Source organism: Akebia trifoliata, chromosome 15 (genome assembly GCF_017979445.1).
Source record: "Akebia trifoliata isolate Shusen 1 chromosome 15, ASM1797944v1, whole genome shotgun sequence".
Classification (NCBI taxonomy): domain Eukaryota; kingdom Viridiplantae; phylum Streptophyta; class Magnoliopsida; order Ranunculales; family Lardizabalaceae; genus Akebia; species Akebia trifoliata.
The window spans coordinates 9,329,856-9,350,820 of NC_141389.1; the positions used below are offsets into that span (position 1 = coordinate 9,329,856).

Genomic DNA, 20,965 nt, shown 5'->3' on the forward strand with positions numbered 1-20,965 from the left:
TTTCCTTTTGTATATATTTTGGTGGAAATCACTATTCATAAAACTGACTTCCTTAATATGATACAATTCAGACAGACAGTTTTAAAGAACAAAAATCACTAGTTATTTTCCTCTTTTGTCTATTGTAGTATGTAGTATTATATAAACTGAAATTTTGTTCTATTGGTCATGATGGCCATGACCGACTGTTTTCATCATTTTGGGTGAAAATGTGCACTTTTACCTCTCTATTCATCTCTATAAAATATGGCTATGAGCTGTGATTTTGGCTATATTTTTTGCCAAATTCGCTAAGATGGTGCTAATTTTACTCCAGGCACTCTGATATACACCTTTTCTTAATGGGTCACTCTGATAGACACTTTAGTTGTACATATTTCAGATTGGGCAAAAACTTTCTTGACCAATAAAAAAGAAATGACTTCTTGATGTTATTTTTTTTCCTTCCTAAGATTGTACAGGTGGTTGAAACCACAGCAGATGCATCACATGAACATCCATTAACATCACTTGCAGAAGAGACAAAAAAACTTTTGAAGAGAGATTCAACCATGTTCATGCCAATTTTGTCGCAGTGGGATCCACGAGCAACTGCTATTTCGGCATCTATTCTTCATAAACTTTATGGAAACAAATTGGTAAGCTTATAATAAATTATAATTTTGTATAATATGTTGGAGTTACCCCCTTCATTCCCACTTTAATAATTCTTATATGGAGTAGTGAGAACTTACTGAAACATTAATTTTCAGAAACCATTTCTTGATGGTGCTGAACATCTCACTGAGGACGTTGTATCTGTATTCCCGGCAGCTGATAGTCTTGAACAGTATGTGCTGGTACTTATTAAATCTGCATGTGGAGAAGAAACCGTAGATGCATATTGGAGGGGAAAACTTACTCCATACCAGGTTTATATTTTGGCCACACATTATCTACTTTTTTCCTGAAAATTTACATTTGCAGGAATTGTATTTTTATGACTCATTCTCATATATTTTGCAAATATTTGGGCATTGTGTAATTTCCTCCCAATTGTAGCTTACTTTGATTTTGCACATCTTCCCCAAGTCAGGGATGCCATTGATAATTTTTTCTACACTTTTGGTTCTTACTCACTAGAGCGGAAGCTTAGCTTATCAGTTTTTGGTTGTTAGGCATTATAAAATATATTTAGGTACTTAAAATGATTGTTATATCGATAAAAACAAATAAAAAATGATTGTTATATCTGTACATGCATATACTTTAAGAATTGATTGCTTGTAGGGAAAATAGGAAGGAAAATCTTGCATAAATAGTGAACTGTTAATGTTGACAATACTTTAGACACGATTTGATAAAAAGATTGGAAAACTACAAAATTATTAAGTTTTAATAAATGTAATGTTGAAATAATTCTCCATAATATACTATTCATCATCATTGGAGTCTTTTCCCAAACAATTGGAAACCAAATATTCTGCTTCTATGTTAAAATATTTATGTTTTATATCACAGATCTACATATTAGTTTCCAAGTTATGTTACTATATATCTGCAATCAATAACTATGCACATGGAAGATAGGTAATAAGCATGTGTTTGAGTTGATTGCTTAAGTTGTTTTGCTGCTTTAAGCTATGCTTGAATTTTCTTCCACTACCAGTTTTGTCCTTCTAGTCTAATCCATTTTTTTATTTGATTGGCATCTCTCACTATTTTTATATCTTTGTTTGTTTCATGTTCTCATATAGATCTGCTACACTTACAATGTATATAATTTTTTTTTTTCAGATCGAGTCTATATCTGGAACACTAGTTTTACGTTGGGTGAACTCACAACTTGGAAGACTATTAGGATGGGTTGAACGCGCCATTCAACAGGAGGTAAATTCTAAAGTTTGTTTACCTTTGAGTAGTATTCTTCATAAAGGTTGAAACGAGCAAATTCTTGGGCATTCTGATCGGCTCGGAATGAAAATACCTGTGAAATATTTCCATTATTGTGGAAATTATGTAAAATTTTAATGAACTAAGAAAATGTTAGAAAAGCATAGAAAATTTTTATTGATGTTCTAGCTATGGTTCAAAGTTTCATTCTGTTGTGGTGGAACATTCCGTTTTCAACTGAGACCGGAACAAAACATTGACCCCGAAACTCGAATGTTTTAGATTGTCTTGGAATGGTTTGGTCGTGACCGTCTCAGGTTTTCTTCAAACCAAAACATTAACTCAAGTCAAGATTTTAATCCTTAGTCTTAGGAAATGATAAAACAAGCATGAAATTATTAGCTACCAAGACAATTATAAAGAGTAAGAAAAGCCAAATCAATATTTTTCAGTACACGATCGTGCAGCTATAACACATTCAGGCTTGCATGTTTAAAGTTCTAAAACTGTCCTTTAATGATACAAAAGTAAAGTAAACAAATGTTGCCTTACGACCAAAGGATGACATGACTGGTTTAAAATCTCATCTTGAGGCATTGCCCCCGTGAAGGAAAAAAGTGAACTACCAATATATTTCAAGATATACAATGATTGGAACTCGATTATTACACATTGTGTAATGTGTGATGCACATGCTTCGAACCATCACCCTTGTCATATTTAAATATATGGTTGTAAATTGCCTCTTCCTTGGTGAATTGTGGATGTGAATGAACTGATTGGATTTGGCAGAGAAAGAGTATTCCTTCTATGTGTTGAATACCATTTTAGGCTGAGTTTACTATCCTATGCACCTCAGTGAGTGAGACTCTTTGTACAAATGATGAATACTACTAGTTAAAGGTACATTTGCATTTCTTTTTCCATTGTATTATCTGTCAAATTTTGACTAGATGCTTAGATACTTTTAGTAAAATAAGTATCTAAACTTACTTTGTGCAATTTAATTTTGTGATATTCTCAGCATATTGGTGTCTACCAGTGTATATCAACATAAAGTAGTGTGCTATATTTAACATAAATAATTGTAAGATCCATTTTAGAACTTATAACTTGCTTTTTGACAATATTTTGGAATATTTCGAAAAATTCCCAATGTTCCATTCCATTTTGGGGAATGGTTCAGTCTTTTTCCTTGACTGAAATATTCCCTTGAGATAAATTTCGAACCTTGGCTATAATATTCATTTAGTATCATTTACAAACACAGGGATCTTATGTGCTGTTGTTGACTTGCTGGTATGGTATGCATTTGGAAGTATTTGGGATTTGCAATTGAATTTTTCGCCCACATTTTATTATCCTTGGTACACTATTAGGTTCTAGTGACTAGTAACTTATATGAAACTGCCATAATTTAGTTTCTATTATCCTTGGTACACAATTAGCATTCTACTAACTAGTAACTTATATGATATTGCTTTAGAGTGTAGGTTTTCTCTTGTGTGGATTTTTCTTCAGTGATACTGTGGATTTTTATATTTGTGCAAAACCATTTTACAGCGCTGGGATCCCATATCACCTCAGCAACGACATGGGAGTTCAATTGTTGAAGTTTACAGGATTGTGGAAGAGGTATAGATCTAGAATTATATATATTTACATTTTTTTTTATTTGTTTTTTTTCTTTACTGATTTGCCTACTATATTTGGTTCTACTTATCATTTCAAATTGTACATATGTATGTTCTTCAGTTATTGTTTTTTTCTTGGAAATATTACAACTTAACTTTAGGTGTTTATGTTGCTTCCTTGTTTGGAAATTTTAATCCATTTGTTTGCAGTTGCTACGAATATGTTACTTGTCAGGATGGTTGAAATCTGTTATTCATTTGTTCTCTCAGAAGTCAGCTTTGTTCTCTCAAGTCTTACTCATTAAAAGTAAAGTAGTTTTATTGGATGGTTACTGATGACACTTTTGGGATCATTTTGCAATGAACAAAGGCTGACTTTTATTATTACATTGCTTAAAGTTTTGATTTCCAATGCAGTTAAAAAGGTTCACCATTTGAAATATTTTTTAGCCCACTAAATCATCTTGATAGACATTATTGTTCCCCTTGGAAAAGATTACAATATCCTTTCTCCTTTTTTTGGCCGTATCATATGGTTATATTAATATGGGAGAGAAAATACAAAGACAGGCAAGATATTTTCTGTTTACAAAAGGTTGCTTTGACCACGGTCCCTAGCGAAAGAATCAATTGTATCATTTGCTTCCCTTGGAGTGTGAGACTATCAATTTGTTCATTTGCTCCAACAGATTGTGTTAACTGAGTTGTTCTCCACATCTGCCTCCTTGAAATCTGTTGTCCTAATGGGCCTGAAAAAGCTTTGAACGCAATGTCGTACTCGTTGTAGAATATCTGAGTTCAAATTAGAGAGAAGAAGATTAGTTTATTAATTAGCCCTAATTAGGCTATATAAGTATTACACAATATGAGTAAAGGGAAAAGACCAAAAAGGACACAGACTTGACACAGACTTATTTAACACTCCCTCTCAAGTTGGTGCGTGGATATCAACAACGCCCAACTTGGACAAGACATCTTCAAAGGAGACTTTACTAACACCTTTAGTAAGAACATCAGCTAGTTGTTGAGATGTAGAAACAAAGGGAGTACAAATCTGTCCAGAAACAATCTTTTCTCTAATGAAATAACGATCAACTTCGATATGCTTCGTTCTGTCATACTGAACCGGATTTGCAGCTATGTTAATAGCTGACTTATTATCGCAATATAATAAGAAAGGAATTGGCACAGGAAGACATAAATCAACTAGTAAGATCCTGAGCCACAACAACTCACATACGCCAAGTGCCATAGCTCTGTATTTTGACTCAGTATTCGATCGAGAAACCACATCCTGCTTCTTATTACGCTAGGTTACCAAGTTACCACCAACTTTAGTATAATACCCAGAAGTAGACCTTCTATCAGTTACTGAACTAGCATAATCTGCATCTGTCTATGTCTCAACGCGAAGATGACCATGATTTTTGAATAAAATACCTCGACTAGGATATCCCTTAAGGTATCTAAGAATGCGATAAACAGCAGTAAGATGAGATGTTCGAGGCGAGTGCATAAACTTACTTACAACACTAACAACATAGGCAATGTCAGGGCGAGTCATAGACAAGTAGATCAATTTTCCCACAAGACACTGATATTGACCAATATCTGACAAACACTCCCCCTCAGAATCAGCCAACCTGTGATTCTGCTCAATAGGCGTATCAGCGGGACGAGGTCCAAGCTGACCAGAGTCATTGAGTAGATCAAAGACATACTTACGCTGAGAAAGAAATATACCGGACTGGGACTGTGCAACCTCAATACCTAGAAAATAGCGAAGATGTCCAAGGTCCTTAATCTCAAATTGACGTCCTAAGTAAGTTTTGACCTCGATAAGGCCATCGTCATCATCTCCAGTAATGACAATATCATCCACATACACAATCAGAGCAACAGTTTTGCCGAGGGAGTGACGCAAGAACAAGGCGTGATTAGCAGAACTCTGATGAAATCTAAACTGATGCATGGCCTTAGTGAAGCGCTCAGACCAGGCACGAGGAGACTGCTTCAGGCCATAAAGAGATCGGCGAAGACGACAAACATAGGTAGGAGAAGCAGAAGTAAGAAACCCAGGAGGTTGAACCATATAGACTTCTTTTTGAAGATCACCATTGAGAAAAACATTCTTGACATCTAACTGAAAGAGAGGCCATCCTTTGATAGCGGCAACATAAAGGAGAACGTGAATGGTGGTCATCTTGGCAACCGGAGCAAAAGTTTCTTGATAATCAATCCCATAAGTCTGAGCATAACCCTTGGCTACCAGACGGGTCTTATAACGAGCAATGGAACCATCCGGATTATGCTTAAACGTGAATACCCAACGACATCCCACAGCTTTCCTTCCAGGCGGAAGAGGAATGAGTTCCCAAGTTTGAGTCTTTTCAAGAGCAGTCAACTCATCAATCATAGCTGCTCGCCACTCAGGATGGGCAATAGCATCTGCAACAGTAGTAGGAAGAGAAACAGCGGAAGCAGAAGCAAGAAAACTCCGATAGGAGGGTGAGAGTGCAGAATCAGATATATAATTAGAAATAGGATAAGTACAAGTGCGCTTACCCTTATAAGTGGCAATAGGACGATCATCACAGGGAACAGACAGAGGCGGAGCTGGAGGCGAGCAGGCGAGCGGGTCGGACATAGGAGTGATGGTAGTATCACGTGGACGTCGAGAGTAAACCTGCAATGGAGGAGGGGACGAACTGACAGGGGGTGGAGAAGGAGAAACAGGCATGGGAAGGGGCAATAAAGAAGGAAAGGGATCATTAAGTGAATCTAAAGGAAACCACTCAGATTGAATGCCAATGGACCCACTATAGTAAGGAGTATGCTAAAAAAAGGAAACATCTCGATAAATGAAACGTCGTCGAGAAGGAGGATGGTAACAACGGTATCCTTTCTAGGTAGAGGAATAACCTAGAAAGATACATTTTACGGCCTTAGGGTCAAGTTTAGTACTATTTCGATCAAGAATTTGAACAAAACAGACACAACCAAAAACATGCAGAGGAAGTGGAAACACGGGACGATCTGGAGAAAGCTTAGAGAAGGGTGTGACAAACTGAATAACACTGGAGGGGGTCCAATTAATAAGGTAAACAGCAGTAAGAACTGCATCGGCTCAATAGGATTGGGGCACATTCATGCCAATAAAAATGGCACGGGCTAACTCTATAATATGGCGATTTTTTCGTTCTGATCGACCATTCTGCTGAGGGGTTTTAACATTAGACATTTGATACTCAATGCCAGACTCTAAACAAAGTTTCAAGACCTCACTATAGGTGTACTCAGTACCATGATCAGAACGGAAGGTCTTGATGGTACAACCAAATTGGGTATGAACCATAGCAAGAAATTGCTTGAAGATCCCATAAACCTCGCTCTTATGTTTTATAAGATAAACCCAAGTTGTACGATTGTGGTCATCGATGAACAAGACAAAATAACGAAAACCAAGAGTGGATGTGACGGGGGAAGGACCCCACACATCAGAATGAATTAAGTCAAACATAGTAGGTGTAGTAGTATGCATACTAATAGGATAAGAATAACGCATATGTTTAGCTAATTGACAAATTTCACAAGAAAAATCAAGCAAAATGTTATTATTAAATAAATTAGGGAACATGTGTTTCAAATATCCAAAGGAAATATGACTTAAGCGTAAATGCCAATGCATTACAAGAGCCTTATTAGACTGACTACTATTACTACTAAGCTGAAGAGCAGAATGGGTGCTAGGTGAATCGGGAACGTCCAAGAAATACAATCCATTCACTTCATGTCAAGTGTCAATCGTCCTCTTCGACTCCAAATCCTGAAAGACATAATGAGAGGAATAAAAGGTTATACTGCAGTTCAAATTTTTTGTAAGACTACTAACGGAGACAAGGTTAGTAGTAAGTTGAGGAACATGTAGTGTGTTAGTTAAGGATAAAGAGGATGTAACAGGTACAAGACCTTTACCAGCTATGGAGGACAAAGAACCATCAGCAAGGCGAACCTTGCGATGACCAGAGCAAACACTATAGGTGTTAAATAGAGAGGACGTACCGGTCATGTTATCGGAGGCACCAGAATTAATGATCCATGGTGAGGAAGTGGTGGAAACAGTATGCAGATGCAAAGTTACCTGAGTGAGCGAAGGTAGAAACCGGCTGAGATGAAGTCTCTATTTGATTGAAGAATTTCCTGAACTTATCAAGTTCAGCTTGGGATAGAGATACCGAATCCGAGGAGGAGGTAGGAGCTGAAGGAGGTGCTAAGTCAGACGTTTGCTGACAAACTGCATGAGCTGAAGAGCATTGAGACTGTTGACGATTCTGATTAGGACGACCATGAAGTGCATAGCAGCGAGCCTTCACATGACCCAATTTCCCACAATGATCACACTTATGTCATTGACGGGTAGGCAGAGACCCGCTGGGGGGTTTTAGAGAAGGTAGGCGAGCAAGCATAGCGGAGTGATCTCCTGAAGAAAGAGGTAGGACAGCTGTGCGACGACTCTCATTAGCCAAGACATAGGAATACGCAGTTTGTAGGGGCGGAAAATGATCCATTCCCAATAAATGAACTCTCGCATACTCAAACTCATCCCGGAGACCAGCCAGAAACTGAAAAATCCGATTCTTATCCAGAATTAACGCATACAATGTCTCATCAAGAGGGTCCTTCCAGGCATAGGATGAGGAATAGAAGGTCAACTCTTCCCACCGAGCACGCAGTTGTGATATATAGGTGGTAACTGAAGAATCACCTTGCGAAAGACGAGAAATCTCACGTTCTAAGTTAAAGATCCGAACGTTATTTTGACGTTGTGAGTAAATGTTCTTAGCAGAATCCCATATCTGTTTTGCTGTAGAGGAGAACATAAAACCAGCTGCAATGTGTGGTTGCATAGATGTAACCAGCCACGATCAGACCATTGAATCATTAGCAAACCAATGGGAGTAGGACGTATCGGTCGGTGCAGGTTGTTTGTCAGTTCCTGTGAGGTAGCCGATCTTTCCTTTGCCACCAATGAACATTTCAACCGATCGTGCCCAAAGAAGATAATTAGGCAATTTAATTTTATGGTGGTAATCTGAATTCCTGGAAAGTCGATTGAGTGAGAAGGAAGACCACTTGAGTCATTACTATTACCAGTGATCGAGGAAGATGACATCTCAGAGGCCATTTTTAAATATATATATATAAAAATCTACGTATTTTTGGTTTGAAGGGAGTTCAAAGAGGACAAGGGAAAGCTCTTAACAATACTCTTGCTGTAAGTACAGGCTCCAAAAAACCTCGATGCAATTGTAGCCCTCGAACCAGATCCAAATAACAACCTGTGCTGATAGCAGGTTTTAGACAAGGCTCCAAAACGATGAACCAGCCTTCTGTTATGGTCGCAAGTAGTCAAACTACTCTCTGCAGTGACTGAAGACCTCTAACTGCACCTCTGCAGTGATCGTATGCCTCAACTCAGCCTTCTGTTATGGTCGCAAGTCGTCAAACTGCACTTTGCAGTGATCGCAAGTCCAAAAACAGAGATCGCAGGTCTAAAACCAGAGTTCTACTATGGTCGCAGGATGTCAAACTGCCCTCTGCAGTGATCGCAAGTCCAAAATTCCTTCCTGCTATGGTCGCAGACAACAGAACAGCAACCTGCTGTGTCGCAGAAGCTAGAGCAGCGTCTTACGATGTTCAAAAAGCCAAAAACAGGTCACCTGCTGTGATCGCACAACTCATACAGCAACCTACGATGATCGCACACTACCAAAAACACTACTTTGAGTGTCGCAATACCCATGGATAGTCACCTTTGGTGTCGTAGGCTTAGATACTGCCATTGCTGTGAGAACAGCCTGATCGCAGGCTTCAATTAGATGATAACTCCCTATCGCATGATGCGATTAGGGTTTGTAGTGACAGAGAACCCCTGTAGGGGTGATATGGATTGAAAAACGAACGAGGTTGTGTGTCGATTAGATTTTTTTTTTTTAGAGAGTTTCGATGGAGGTAGAGAGCTTGGCTCTGATACCAAGATCAAATTATAGAGAAGAAGATTAGTTTATTAATTAGTCCTAATGAGGCTATATAAGTATTACACAATATGAGTAAAGGGAAAAGACCAAAAAGGACACAGACTTATTTAACAATCTGACATACCAAACCAGACCCTTATGGCCAAACGAGCTCCCATAAAAATTAATTTAGGTTTCTTGTACCTGTTCTCCTCCTACATGACTTCGGTTTGATCTTTAAGTTCCCACTATACATAATGCTTCCCTAGTGTCCTCAACAGTTTGATTTGTCAGCCATGAAAATCTTCCAAAACAAGAACAACTGTGGGAGCATGGTTCCTTCCCCACCTCCTTTATATGGGTTTCTATCACATCAACTGCTTCTCAATCGAATATTTTAGTAAGATATTATGCTTCTTAGAAATTAATGAAACTTAAGTCCAATTGGATTTGAGAACCTGACCTCATTCCTTAGCATCTGTTCGTTGTGACTTCAGAGGAATATGATCTTTGACTTTGGTTGTAGATTAGAAGGCCTACTAATGATCTGTTTTCATTTTACGATGTACTGTCCTCATAATCATACATCTGTAGACAAACATACTAATGCTTTCCATTGCAAATACAGACTGTAGATCAATTTTTTGCTCTTAAAGTTCCAATGAGGCTTGGCGAGTTGAATAGCCTGTTCCGTGGTGTTGATAATGCATTTCAAGTTTATACAAATCATATTTCCGAGACGTTGGGTATGATCTCTCTTCAACAATTAAAGAGTGATCTTAGTTTTTACGTTTTAGTAAATATTATATTTGGTTCATTTTATAATATGTTTTTGATTTGTGTTACTGTTTTATTAATTTTGTAGCATTGAAAATGAAACTTAATTTAGTTACTGCCCCGGGGTGTTGAGTTTGTAGATTTCCAATTCCAAGGTGATATGTGATTCAATTATTGAGATTGGGCGGAGGTTGGCTTTTAGGAAATCTTGGTATCTGTCTAGGGTGAGGACTTAGACCAAGGGCACCTTGTCTTGTCTTTTTTGTTTTAATTAGTCTCTGTTCTATGTTCTTTTAAGTGTTGTGTAGAATTTGGAGTTGATGAGGCCATGGTCAGTGATTCTTTGAAGTACAATTTGGTTAATTGGAAGAAGGTTTGCTCTTGTAAGACATGGGTTGGTCTGGGATTAGGAACCTTGATACCATGAATTCGACTATCTTAGACAAATGCGTGTGGAGATTCAGAGAGGAATCAAGTAGCCTTCGATGGAGTTTGATTGCTTCCAAGTATGGATTCATGAACTGTGGATGGGATAGCGTTGTTACTTGGTCTACCTATGGGTACATTATTTGGAGGAGTATCTTCGTGTCTATTTCAACTTGAAGGAAGGTATTTGTTTTAAGCTTGGAAAGAACAAATGATTCACTTTTGGGAATACCGGTGGTGTGGAGAGGCTTTGTTATCGGAGACGTTTCTTTAGGAAAACAAAAACAATGTTTTTAAATGATGTTTGTTAGGTGTTGGTCATTTCACAAGCACCATCAAGAAGTTAGGCGTCAGCATAGGCCTCAAAAGCATGGATATTTAAATACATAAGTAGCTAAGTATTCATATTTATAGAAGAAATTCAAATAGAGGTAAAATTGTTCCATGTCTATCATTTCATATTTCCTATTTTCCAAATTTTAATCTTGTTAGTTCCTACAAAAAGTGAAACTTATAGTTATAATATAACAAAACCACTCTAACTAAAACAGCATAACACCAGTCTAACACTATTAAGGAAGAAATAGAAAAATTGTGGAAGAAGAAGAAGAAGAAGAAGAGTCAAAAACTAATCGATAGGACCAAAAGGAAAGATGTAATATATATATACACTAGAGTTCGCCCTTGTTATAGAAGAAGAGCTAAAAACAAATCGATAGGACCAAAAGGAAAGGTGTAATATAAATATATATATACACCATAGTTCGCCGGTGCCTACGACACAGGCTTCCTCTTTGGGGTTAAGGGAGTTAGAGGGTATTATTAAAAATCTTTGAGGTCAAGGGGGTAAAAGAGGAAAAATAATAAAGTTGGAGAGGTATTAAGAAAATGTGGGGGATGAGAAAAAACAATAAAGTGGGTTAAAAAGGAAAGATAGTAAATTTAAAGGGGTATTATTGAAAAAGAGGGTAAATTGGAGGGATATTATTGGAAAATGGGGGGAGGGGGAGAAGAAGAAAGACAATAAAGTTGAAGAGGGTAAAGAGGAAAGGTAATCAAATGGGGGTGATGTGGACCTCACTCCACTATAGAATGTTGATTTTGATTACCAACAAAGATAAGTGATTACATAACACCACAAATGAAAATCAAATCTGATCTTGCACCGAGAGCAGCCAATTAACCATTTACACGAATCAATACAGGCATCACCAGCCTAATTTAACATGGCCATTTTATGCACAAATAACTGTGCGAGTTGCAATTCCAATCACTGGCAGCATCATGGCAGATAAACATGTTTCCAAGCAAGAGATTAAGAGATTTAGGGTTAGGAAAGGAAATTAGGGTTTCTCAAGGTAGTATGAAGTGGGAAGGAAAAAAAAAAAGAAATATTGGAACCCTGTTGATCTTTCTTTGGTACCATGTAGAATAATAGGTTATTTCTAGGGTTCTGTATAAAATAGAAGACTGTCAAATAGCTATGGTTTATGGTAATTTTTTAAAAATATTTTTTGTATATTTCTTATTTTTATTTGAAGAAAATTATTATGACATAAACATGCGGGGAGATGTGTTTGCATTGTGGGCTATGAAGGAACAGTCTCAAGATACCTCTTGTTTGTATTGAGCACTGATGCACATGTAATGCGGGATGCAAACTAAGCCATCAGTCACGAACAATTTTGTTTGGCTCTAGATTTATTTTTTTATCACTTTTATTTTGTCGAGATTATTTTATATTAGTCATTTTTAGTTTTGAATTGTCTTTTGGTTATTTTAGGAGTTTGAGTTGACTCTTGCTACTATTCATGTTACCTTTCTTTAGGTATGGGGTCAAAACTAGTCGTATTATCTTGACTTTGTTTCATTTAAAAGGTTATTCAGTCACTTATCCAACAATCCCAAGATTTTTTTATTCCAATAAGTTTTGATTGTTTCAAGATACCTTGGTGTGAGTCCAAGGTAAATCTATCTTCTTTTCTCCTTTATCTTGTTCTTATTCAATCCATCTTTCTTTGCAATTTTTGTTTATTTGTTAGAGCTCAACCCATCCAAACTCTTCTGGGTTCACAAGAAATTGCCAAAGCTATCTTAGTGAAAAAAAAAACTATTCAAACTCTTTCAAAACTTATATCTGGAACCTACATCCTAATCTACAACCTTCAAACCTTCCCTTTAGTAAATCTAATCCTATTTCATACCCCAAAACCTAATTACAACACTAATGAAGAATATCATAATTGCAAAACTTGGTATTCCACATAACTCAATTGGCTTTGTTGAAACCTTTCACAATGGCGAATAAAATCTTTTGGGCTTGAAACCCCTTTTTAATTTTTTCCTTCTTTACCACCTAATTGGCCTTTGCACCACCTTTCCCAAAGTAGAAAACCTTAGAATCATGTAGAAATTCTTATAAGGGTTTCTTGGTTATTTCTAATCTTCCAAGGGTTCTTTTGTTATTAGTAACACTCTTATGATGTTAATATATATATGAGTGAGAGAGAGAATAAAACAACTCTCTTCATCTCTTTTCTTCTTTGCCACAAAAACCTTAATCCTAAAACTCTCAAATCTACTAATCAAACAAATCTAGGTTGACATGAACATGTCCTAGTGTTTTTAACATGGGACGTGATAGTTTAAGAGTTTTGTTGGGGATTTTGGAGTTCGTTATTTTGTTTCAAGAGCATATTTTGATGATATACCCTAGTTGGTTCTTCATCTTATTTCTTATGATTTTATCTATTTCATCCTTTCATCTTTTGTTTTGCTTTGGATCAAGCATCTAGCGGTCTTAATTCAGATAATGATGATGGTTTCTTTGCCTATTATCTTGTTTTAAAAATTAAATAATTTGATTCTTGAGTTTGGTGTCAATAGTTTTTTATTAAGTAATTACATTGTTCATACTTTACATGCCAAGGATATAGTCTCCTAAATACCTTTTTCTTTCCTATTCCTCCTGATCCCCACCCCAATCTTTCCTCCTCCGGAAATTGGACCTTAATGTGTAATTTAGTTCCTTGCAGATAGCAAAGAAGAGTTGATACCACCTGTGCCCATTCTTACGAGATACAAGAAAGAAACCGGAATAAAGGCTTTTGTAAGGAAGGAACTAATTGATCCTAGGCTGCCTGATGAGAGGAGGTCTAGTAGAATTAATGTGCTGACAACACCAAAACTTTGTGTTCAATTAAATACTCTACATGTGAGTACAATCTTTATTCATCCTTGTCAATTATCTATAGCTGGATTTATTTTTCTTGGGGAATATTCATACAGTAGTATCTCATTTTGGTAATACTTGTCTGTCTATCGTGATAAATATTGCATAATATTTCAATTTGTTCGGATGTTTTATTTACCTTAAAGTTAAGTATACACTATTGGGGTTCTCATGTATCCATTGCATTATTCATTTCATATAAGTAATTCTCATCGGTGAGTCACCTTGAAACGTTTTTAGTTTTTCCTAGATAACATGTGGTGTGTAATTCATATCAGAAGTTTTGAGCTGCAAGTTGTTGTTCTCACACATATCTTACAATTATTATTCTTTTTATTTATGAGATTGTCTACTCTATCTGTACATGGAGTCAAAAAAAGATAGGTTATACTTCGTTAGGAATTACATTGCCTGTATTGTGTTTGCTACTATATCTGGACACTTAAACATACTGAGTGGTTCTATATCCACATGGTATGATCAAAAAATTTTATACTTGTAAGAAAAAAAAAAAAAAAAAAACTAATGCTGAATTTGTTTTTCACAAAACATATTGTGACAAAGAAGATATCGCAATTGGATAGTATATGCGGAATTGGATAGGATATTGTGTCCAGGTCAGTATTGTGGGTTTTGAGACAGAGAAAGTCGTGTCACTGTTTCTTTTTCCAATTTCTATCCATGTTGTTGGGCAGCTTAGGTGGTATGTGTCATATTGTTGTCTTCAAACAGCCTGTCGGAACATTGATCGGTAAGGGGAATGTCTGTAATTCGTGATCCTCTTCTTGCATGGACATTCCCGTCCTTTTTTCTTCTTTTAGTGGGACATGACTGCAACTTTTATAGATATAATTGGTATTGCACTGGGTTCACACAATTGTCTTTTGCATCACATGATGATTTGATAATAGAATGAAAATTAATGGCCGTTGGCTCCCACACCTACACCACACAATAGCCTAGTTTGAAGACATGAATATTGATGCAGGACGGTGCTGACTAACCCTAGAATGATGGATCAAGTTAAATTACCGCGGGCAACGCGAATTATAAACTAACACTGAATCCACCATAAATCAGAATATAAAGTCTAGAAAATGATTAAAAAGTTAATTCAAGGCTAGTCAAAATCCTACGGTGCCAAACCTCAATTAATGATCGGGGGTTACCAATGGAAGTTTGAGACCACTAGTTTATGGTTTCAATCACAAGCCAAATGTGAAATATTGACCCCTTCAAGGATTTCAATAACAAATTTAAGCTCAAAAGGTTGTAATTGTTGGAAGATTAATGATGTATATGATGTTATAACCTTGTTCAAATATCTAGGCAGAATTTCCAGCAACTTTAAATCAAAAGAAATAAAGAAACAAGTTGAAGCTGGGGTTTAGATGTGTGGATTTGGGTTGTTGAATGACTGAATAGTAGGTTGGGTTATAGAAGGGAGTGTTTAATGGTTAGCTTAGGTTATGATGGGGATGTAGCAACAAATGGTAGGGTTAGGGTTTAGCTTGGGTGATGTATTACGTTTTGGAGGAGGTACAGTTGGTACTAGGTAGTTAAGTGGCTTTGGGATAGGTTTAGGTGAGTTGAAGGGTAGATCGATGGTCTGTTTTAGTATCACAGCAGGGGCAGCAAGTAGGGTTACATTTTAGCATTTAAGCGAGGCGAATATGTTTTTCACGGGATTCGGTTGGGACCGGCTTTGGTGCTTCAGTTGGGGAGCAACAGATGAGCTTAATTTAGAAGGTTTCTTGGGAGATATGTGTTTCAGTAATGGTCTAGGTTTAGGGCTGCAGTTAGGGAGGCAGTTCAGCTGGTGTTGGTTGCTGTTTTATTGATCACAAATAGAGAAATGAAGATGGATGAAGAAGATATTAGAAGAAGATGGATATGAACACACTAATGGCTTCACACCACACACATTCAACCACTGGGGGCTCAAGAGAAACCTGTAAATTCTCTATTCATTCTCTAATGAATAAAAATGTAACCTCGTGTTTTTATAAAGGCTCCTACCCTAATGATTTGCATTCTTATACACTTTTAATGTCAAGAAATGTTTTTTTTTTTGCTCTGTTATTTTTTGCATTTCGTTGGAGAGCTTCGGGAAGTAGAACAAAATTTCTTTTGAGAAAAGATTATTATCCAATATGCAAATATATATGTTGTTGAGGAAAAAATTGATGTAATTCCAATATCCATTTCTGTCAGTTGTATATTGGCACCAAAACCTACACATTAATAAATGGCCATTACCCATCCATTGCAATGATGTCATCATAATTTCTTTATGCGATTGTCTTGGGTTCAGTGCTTCTAATCAACCTTGAACTTTGTAAACTAGGAGTTCAATTGTCGAGAGAAAATTTAGAGTTCTGTAACTGCTAATATTTTATACTGATGTAATAATGAAAATTATCAAGTACAGGTTATCCTAGAAAGCTTGAGATAAACCTTTGTAAATGAATCATCTATTCTAACTTTTTGCATTTCTTCGCTGAATAATAATCTTTACAATTCTTTTATACTTTTATAGATATTATGGGCAATGGACATGCAATTAGTCCTTGATGTTTCTGATATAGAATTTTGTGCTGTTAACAGTATGCAATTAGTCAGCTGAACAATTTGGAAGACAGCATTCGGGAGCGTTGGGCAAGGAAAGGGCCTCGTGAAAATTTTAGCATCAGTACATCTCTATACTTATCATATTCTCCTTGAAAATTTTAACATGACATGTGCTGCTTAAAAAATATATTTTATTGTTTAGGTTAACGCTATGTATTTGAGAGGCGAAGTTTGATTCAAACATTTATGACAACACATAAGCATGTAGAGTACAACATTTACAAGGTCCATGTACCTTGTAAATGAACCTAATATGATGTAGGTGTCTTATAAGAGAGATGAGAGGTTCTATAACTTCTCTCCATTTTTTATTTTTTTTTGTGGACTAGGAGCCTTCAAACATGTACTACGATGATTTGTATCTATGATTAGTTGGACAAGTGACCAAGGGATTTGAGCATCTTTTGTATGGGTTTGGACCCAATTTATTTATCCATGGGCTTTGTGAGCCTTACACGGGTTTCCAGTATGCTGACCTCTAAAATCCTGGCACAAGACAGTCATATAAAACTATGCATGTAACTTAACAATATATACTAATAACCTATGAAAGATGGATATGCTGTGGGTTATGATATGCATACCTGTACATTTCTAACTTTTGAAGCCTTTCACAAGGGCCACCAAAAGTACTAAACAGCGATTTTAAAAAGTAAAATGCAATATAGTACTATCCAATTCATTGTGATGTTGTTCTATGATTTTATTGACATAAATCTATGTACTTAGTTAAAAAACATCATGTCTTATGAGTATTCGTTGAACATTCTATTATGGTCTATCAATTAGGGTACTATCTGACATGAATCCTATTGCCATCAAGGTCCGTTGTTTTAAGTCTTTTTTACTACCTCAAACAACATCATTTTAGGTTTTCCACATGTTCCTTATAATTTTCCCAAGTTTCTACCTCTCGTATCCTTTGGAGACTGAAACTTGGTCCAACACTGACATGTTAAACCTTGTCGAAACCTGGGTAGAAGAGATATTAAATAGGAACAACTTAGGTGTCTTCTCTCTCATAATAGTAACCCAATGGAATGGAACTAGCTGGTCAATTGCATTCTGTAGATAGAAGCAAAAGATATTATCCAAGAAAAATTATATGCATCATATTATTATGTTCATCCAGTTGAATTGATCTTTTGTCAATAATAACTTCTTGGTGGAGGATATGCATATAAAACCCCTAATAGTTGGTCATATATTCATATAGAAGAAGAATTGGAAGAATAAGATCTATTTTAGTAAACCCCAATCTTTGGAATAAGATTTTGAGGATGTTGATGTTGAAGAAGGATTTCTAAAATATATATATTTTTTTTTTGCAACAATATTTTTCTTCACATGTAACTCTCACCAACAAAGAGATCCATTTGTTAAACTATGTCTGTAAAACAATGAGTCTCTATTAGGAAATTAGGAATGAAAGTCTATGACATCCCTCTCTGGTGTCCTTTGGGCTGGAAGTTCTTGCCTAGCCAAATCCTAGAAAAAAAATTAAATAAAAACAAAATAACTGGGTAAAACATTTGAATGAAATTAGTTATTGCTTTAATTGAATAACTTGCAGATCTGTTATGCATTAGGCATGTCGTATACTGATATTAACATGTTGTGCGTTACGTACAAATAGTTCTTATTAATTAAGTAGTTGCGATTCAAGCATAATGTATCAAAGCCATAGATGCATACTTGAAGAACTTCTTAAGAAATTGCAAGCTTCATAAATGCCAAAGTGTTAAAATGACTAGTGCACTCTTAACCTTATTTTAGAAAAAGAAAATTTTCATTGAGAAAATTTTTATACCAGAAATATGTTTTATGGACGCTCCACCTGTGTACTGCTTTTTATCAAGGTTTAAAATTTTATTTGAGGAAATATTTTGTTCAGGAGAAAAACTGAGATGGTCTTAACTTAAACATTCCGAGGCAATCCAAAACATTTTTTTGGAAATTCAATATTTCATTCAGTCTCAATCAAAACCAGAACCTGGAAAGGAGGTCTAAATTTTTTAGTATGACGATATTTAGTTTCGTGCTTATAGAATTGAGGAAATAAAAGGTACCCTCCCATAGATCATTAGGGTTGTCTACTAATGACATACTGGCACACAGTAACCCATGTAGAGTGAGGTAGGACTCGTCATAATGTGACCCTACCAAGGAGATAAATTAAGTCAAAAGTCAAGGGGTCAGATGATCTTAACTATCATTTTATGCCTACTATTTTAACTTTAAACTATGTGCTTTGTTTCTCTGAACTGTAATTAATTTTATAAGCATGGTTACTGTTGTGCATTCCATTGGGTGTAACATTCGTTTAATGCTTGATATTGTTTGACTATTCATGTGTAGGGAGGTCAATGGATGAGAAGTCAAGAAGTTTTGTCCAAACAGACACCTTTGATGGGAGCAGAAAAGATATAAATGCGGCTATTGACAAGATTTGTGAGTTCACTGGTAAGCTTTGTTGGGCAGTTTTTATACTTGGTTCTATGAGAACAAAATTTGAGACTTACTCATCAATCTAGTTTGTGATTTTTGTAGGAACCAAGATTATATTTTGGGATTTAAGAGAGGCTTTCATAGACAGCTTGTACAAACCAAGTGTTTCGCAATCAAGGTTGGAAACACTAATTGACCCGCTTGATATGGTAAGATTTGTTCCTGTGAAAGCTCTAATCTCATGACAGTACCATCAATGCTGTTTGATAAAAAGAACAGCAGGCTTATATTAGGGGAACTTTGTGCCCATGTCTTATAAAGGCTTTATCCCATATATGTTGATGGGCCCCGACTGATATTGCCTCCCATACAGCCTGAGCGCCAGATGTCTAAGTGCCTTAAGATTCCCATATGAAAACCTCCAATAATTTCAACATAGAGACCCTTCTATTCGTGTCTGATGTAGGACATCTACAACTTTAAGTAGTTTTATAATTCTATTAGGTTTTATTTCTATTTTACTTCTAGTAGGATTTCTATTTCATAGTTTTGTTAGGAGTACAATTCCTTGTTAGTTTCTAATTTGTTTTAAATTCGTTTTTATTATTTAGATTATAATTAGAAGTGCTTAGAAGTCTCCAATTTAAGTTCTAATAGGATTAGACAGTTAGTATTATTTTATAGACATGTTAGGAATGTTAATTTTTAGTATATTAGTAGGATTCTAAATTGTTATGATGGAATTATCTATATAAGGAGCTCCAAATCCGAAAATTAATGATCAATTAATCAATAATCAATTTAATTATTTTTTCTCTTTTAATTATTTTTTAGCTTTTATGATTTTTTTTTTCTTTCAAGCTATTGCTTGTTTATCAATTGAATCTATTGATTTAAATTGATTTTTTGTGTTCCATTGAACACAACCTATCGAATTTATTGATTCACACGCTTTCGCTACATCAGTGTCCCTACCATTTGTGCATGTACAACTCATAATGACAACAGTAAGAAAGTGCACTTTGTGCAGACTGATGGCTCTAAAAAGGCCTCCGGAATTTAAAAAATGAATCCACACCCCTGACTGAAGATATCGCTCGCGATAGAGTTGAATTGAAAGATAATATTTATATTGCAGAGCCTAATATAGGGGATAATGCCTACATGATGATTTAAAAAAAAAAAAAAAAAGAAAAACCTAATTTGAACAAAATCAGAATGCTTAGTTTAGGTAAAATTTTCAGGGAAAAACAAAAGCAATATTGGAAGTTTTTTTTTTTTGATCGGGGCATGGACAAATGAAAGGACACATGGGTTGTTAAAGGTCAATAGGCAAGAGAAGAATGTTAATATGTCCAAGGTGAATCATGAATGTTTATTAAGATTTTCAGATGGCTTGAATCATACATTTCTTCATAAAAAGGCTCAAACTAGTGGTTCAAAAAGCAATGGAAACAAATCTTAATACTTAATAGCGAGGCAAGATAAGGACATAGGTAATCTTTCAGATTTTTTTTATTTTTAGTTTTTACCTTTTACAAATGGTAAAGTTTTGAATAAGTTTTCCTAATAGCATAATATTAATTTCTACGTATTTCCACGACATACTCAAATATTTCCATTTCCATAAGGTCCAAGACAACAGCAACTGACGGTTTCTTTTCGCACATATTTTATGTGATCATTAATGTTTATTTCATGAATACTCTTCTTTTCTGTATTTATTTCGGTGGCAATTACTATTCATCTTACAAAATATTTCAATGAATAATGAATTTTGACCGTGATAATTATTTCGGTGGAAATATTTCGACCAACATTAAACTTCTTTTGAAATATTTTTATTTGAAAATTCAATATTGATAAAATTTATAACAACAACAAAACTTCTAAGTTGATTAATAGTAATTACTACCAAAAAAATTAAT

The 20,965-nt window shown here is 35.6% G+C and overlaps 1 protein-coding gene across 2 annotated transcripts in view; it reads left to right on the forward strand.

Annotated features, from left to right (window-relative positions):
- The window catches only part of LOC147384250 (plant/protein (DUF810)), a 73,892-nt gene that overhangs the window by 42,816 nt on the left and 10,111 nt on the right, over positions 1-20,965 (forward strand). Inside the window, exons 15-23 of one of the 2 annotated variants that reach the window (XM_086426820.1) lie at positions 453-638; positions 753-911; positions 1,777-1,869; positions 3,436-3,507; positions 10,152-10,269; positions 13,762-13,940; positions 16,566-16,650; positions 18,948-19,052; positions 19,140-19,246. In XM_086426820.1, the coding sequence (XP_086282946.1) occupies positions 453-638; positions 753-911; positions 1,777-1,869; positions 3,436-3,507; positions 10,152-10,269; positions 13,762-13,940; positions 16,566-16,650; positions 18,948-19,052; positions 19,140-19,246 (1,104 nt within the window). Of the gene's footprint in view, positions 1-452; positions 639-752; positions 912-1,776; positions 1,870-3,435; positions 3,508-10,151; positions 10,270-13,751; positions 13,941-16,565; positions 16,651-18,947; positions 19,053-19,139; positions 19,247-20,965 lie in introns of both variants that reach the window. The other variant, XM_086426821.1, reaches the window with a different exon arrangement.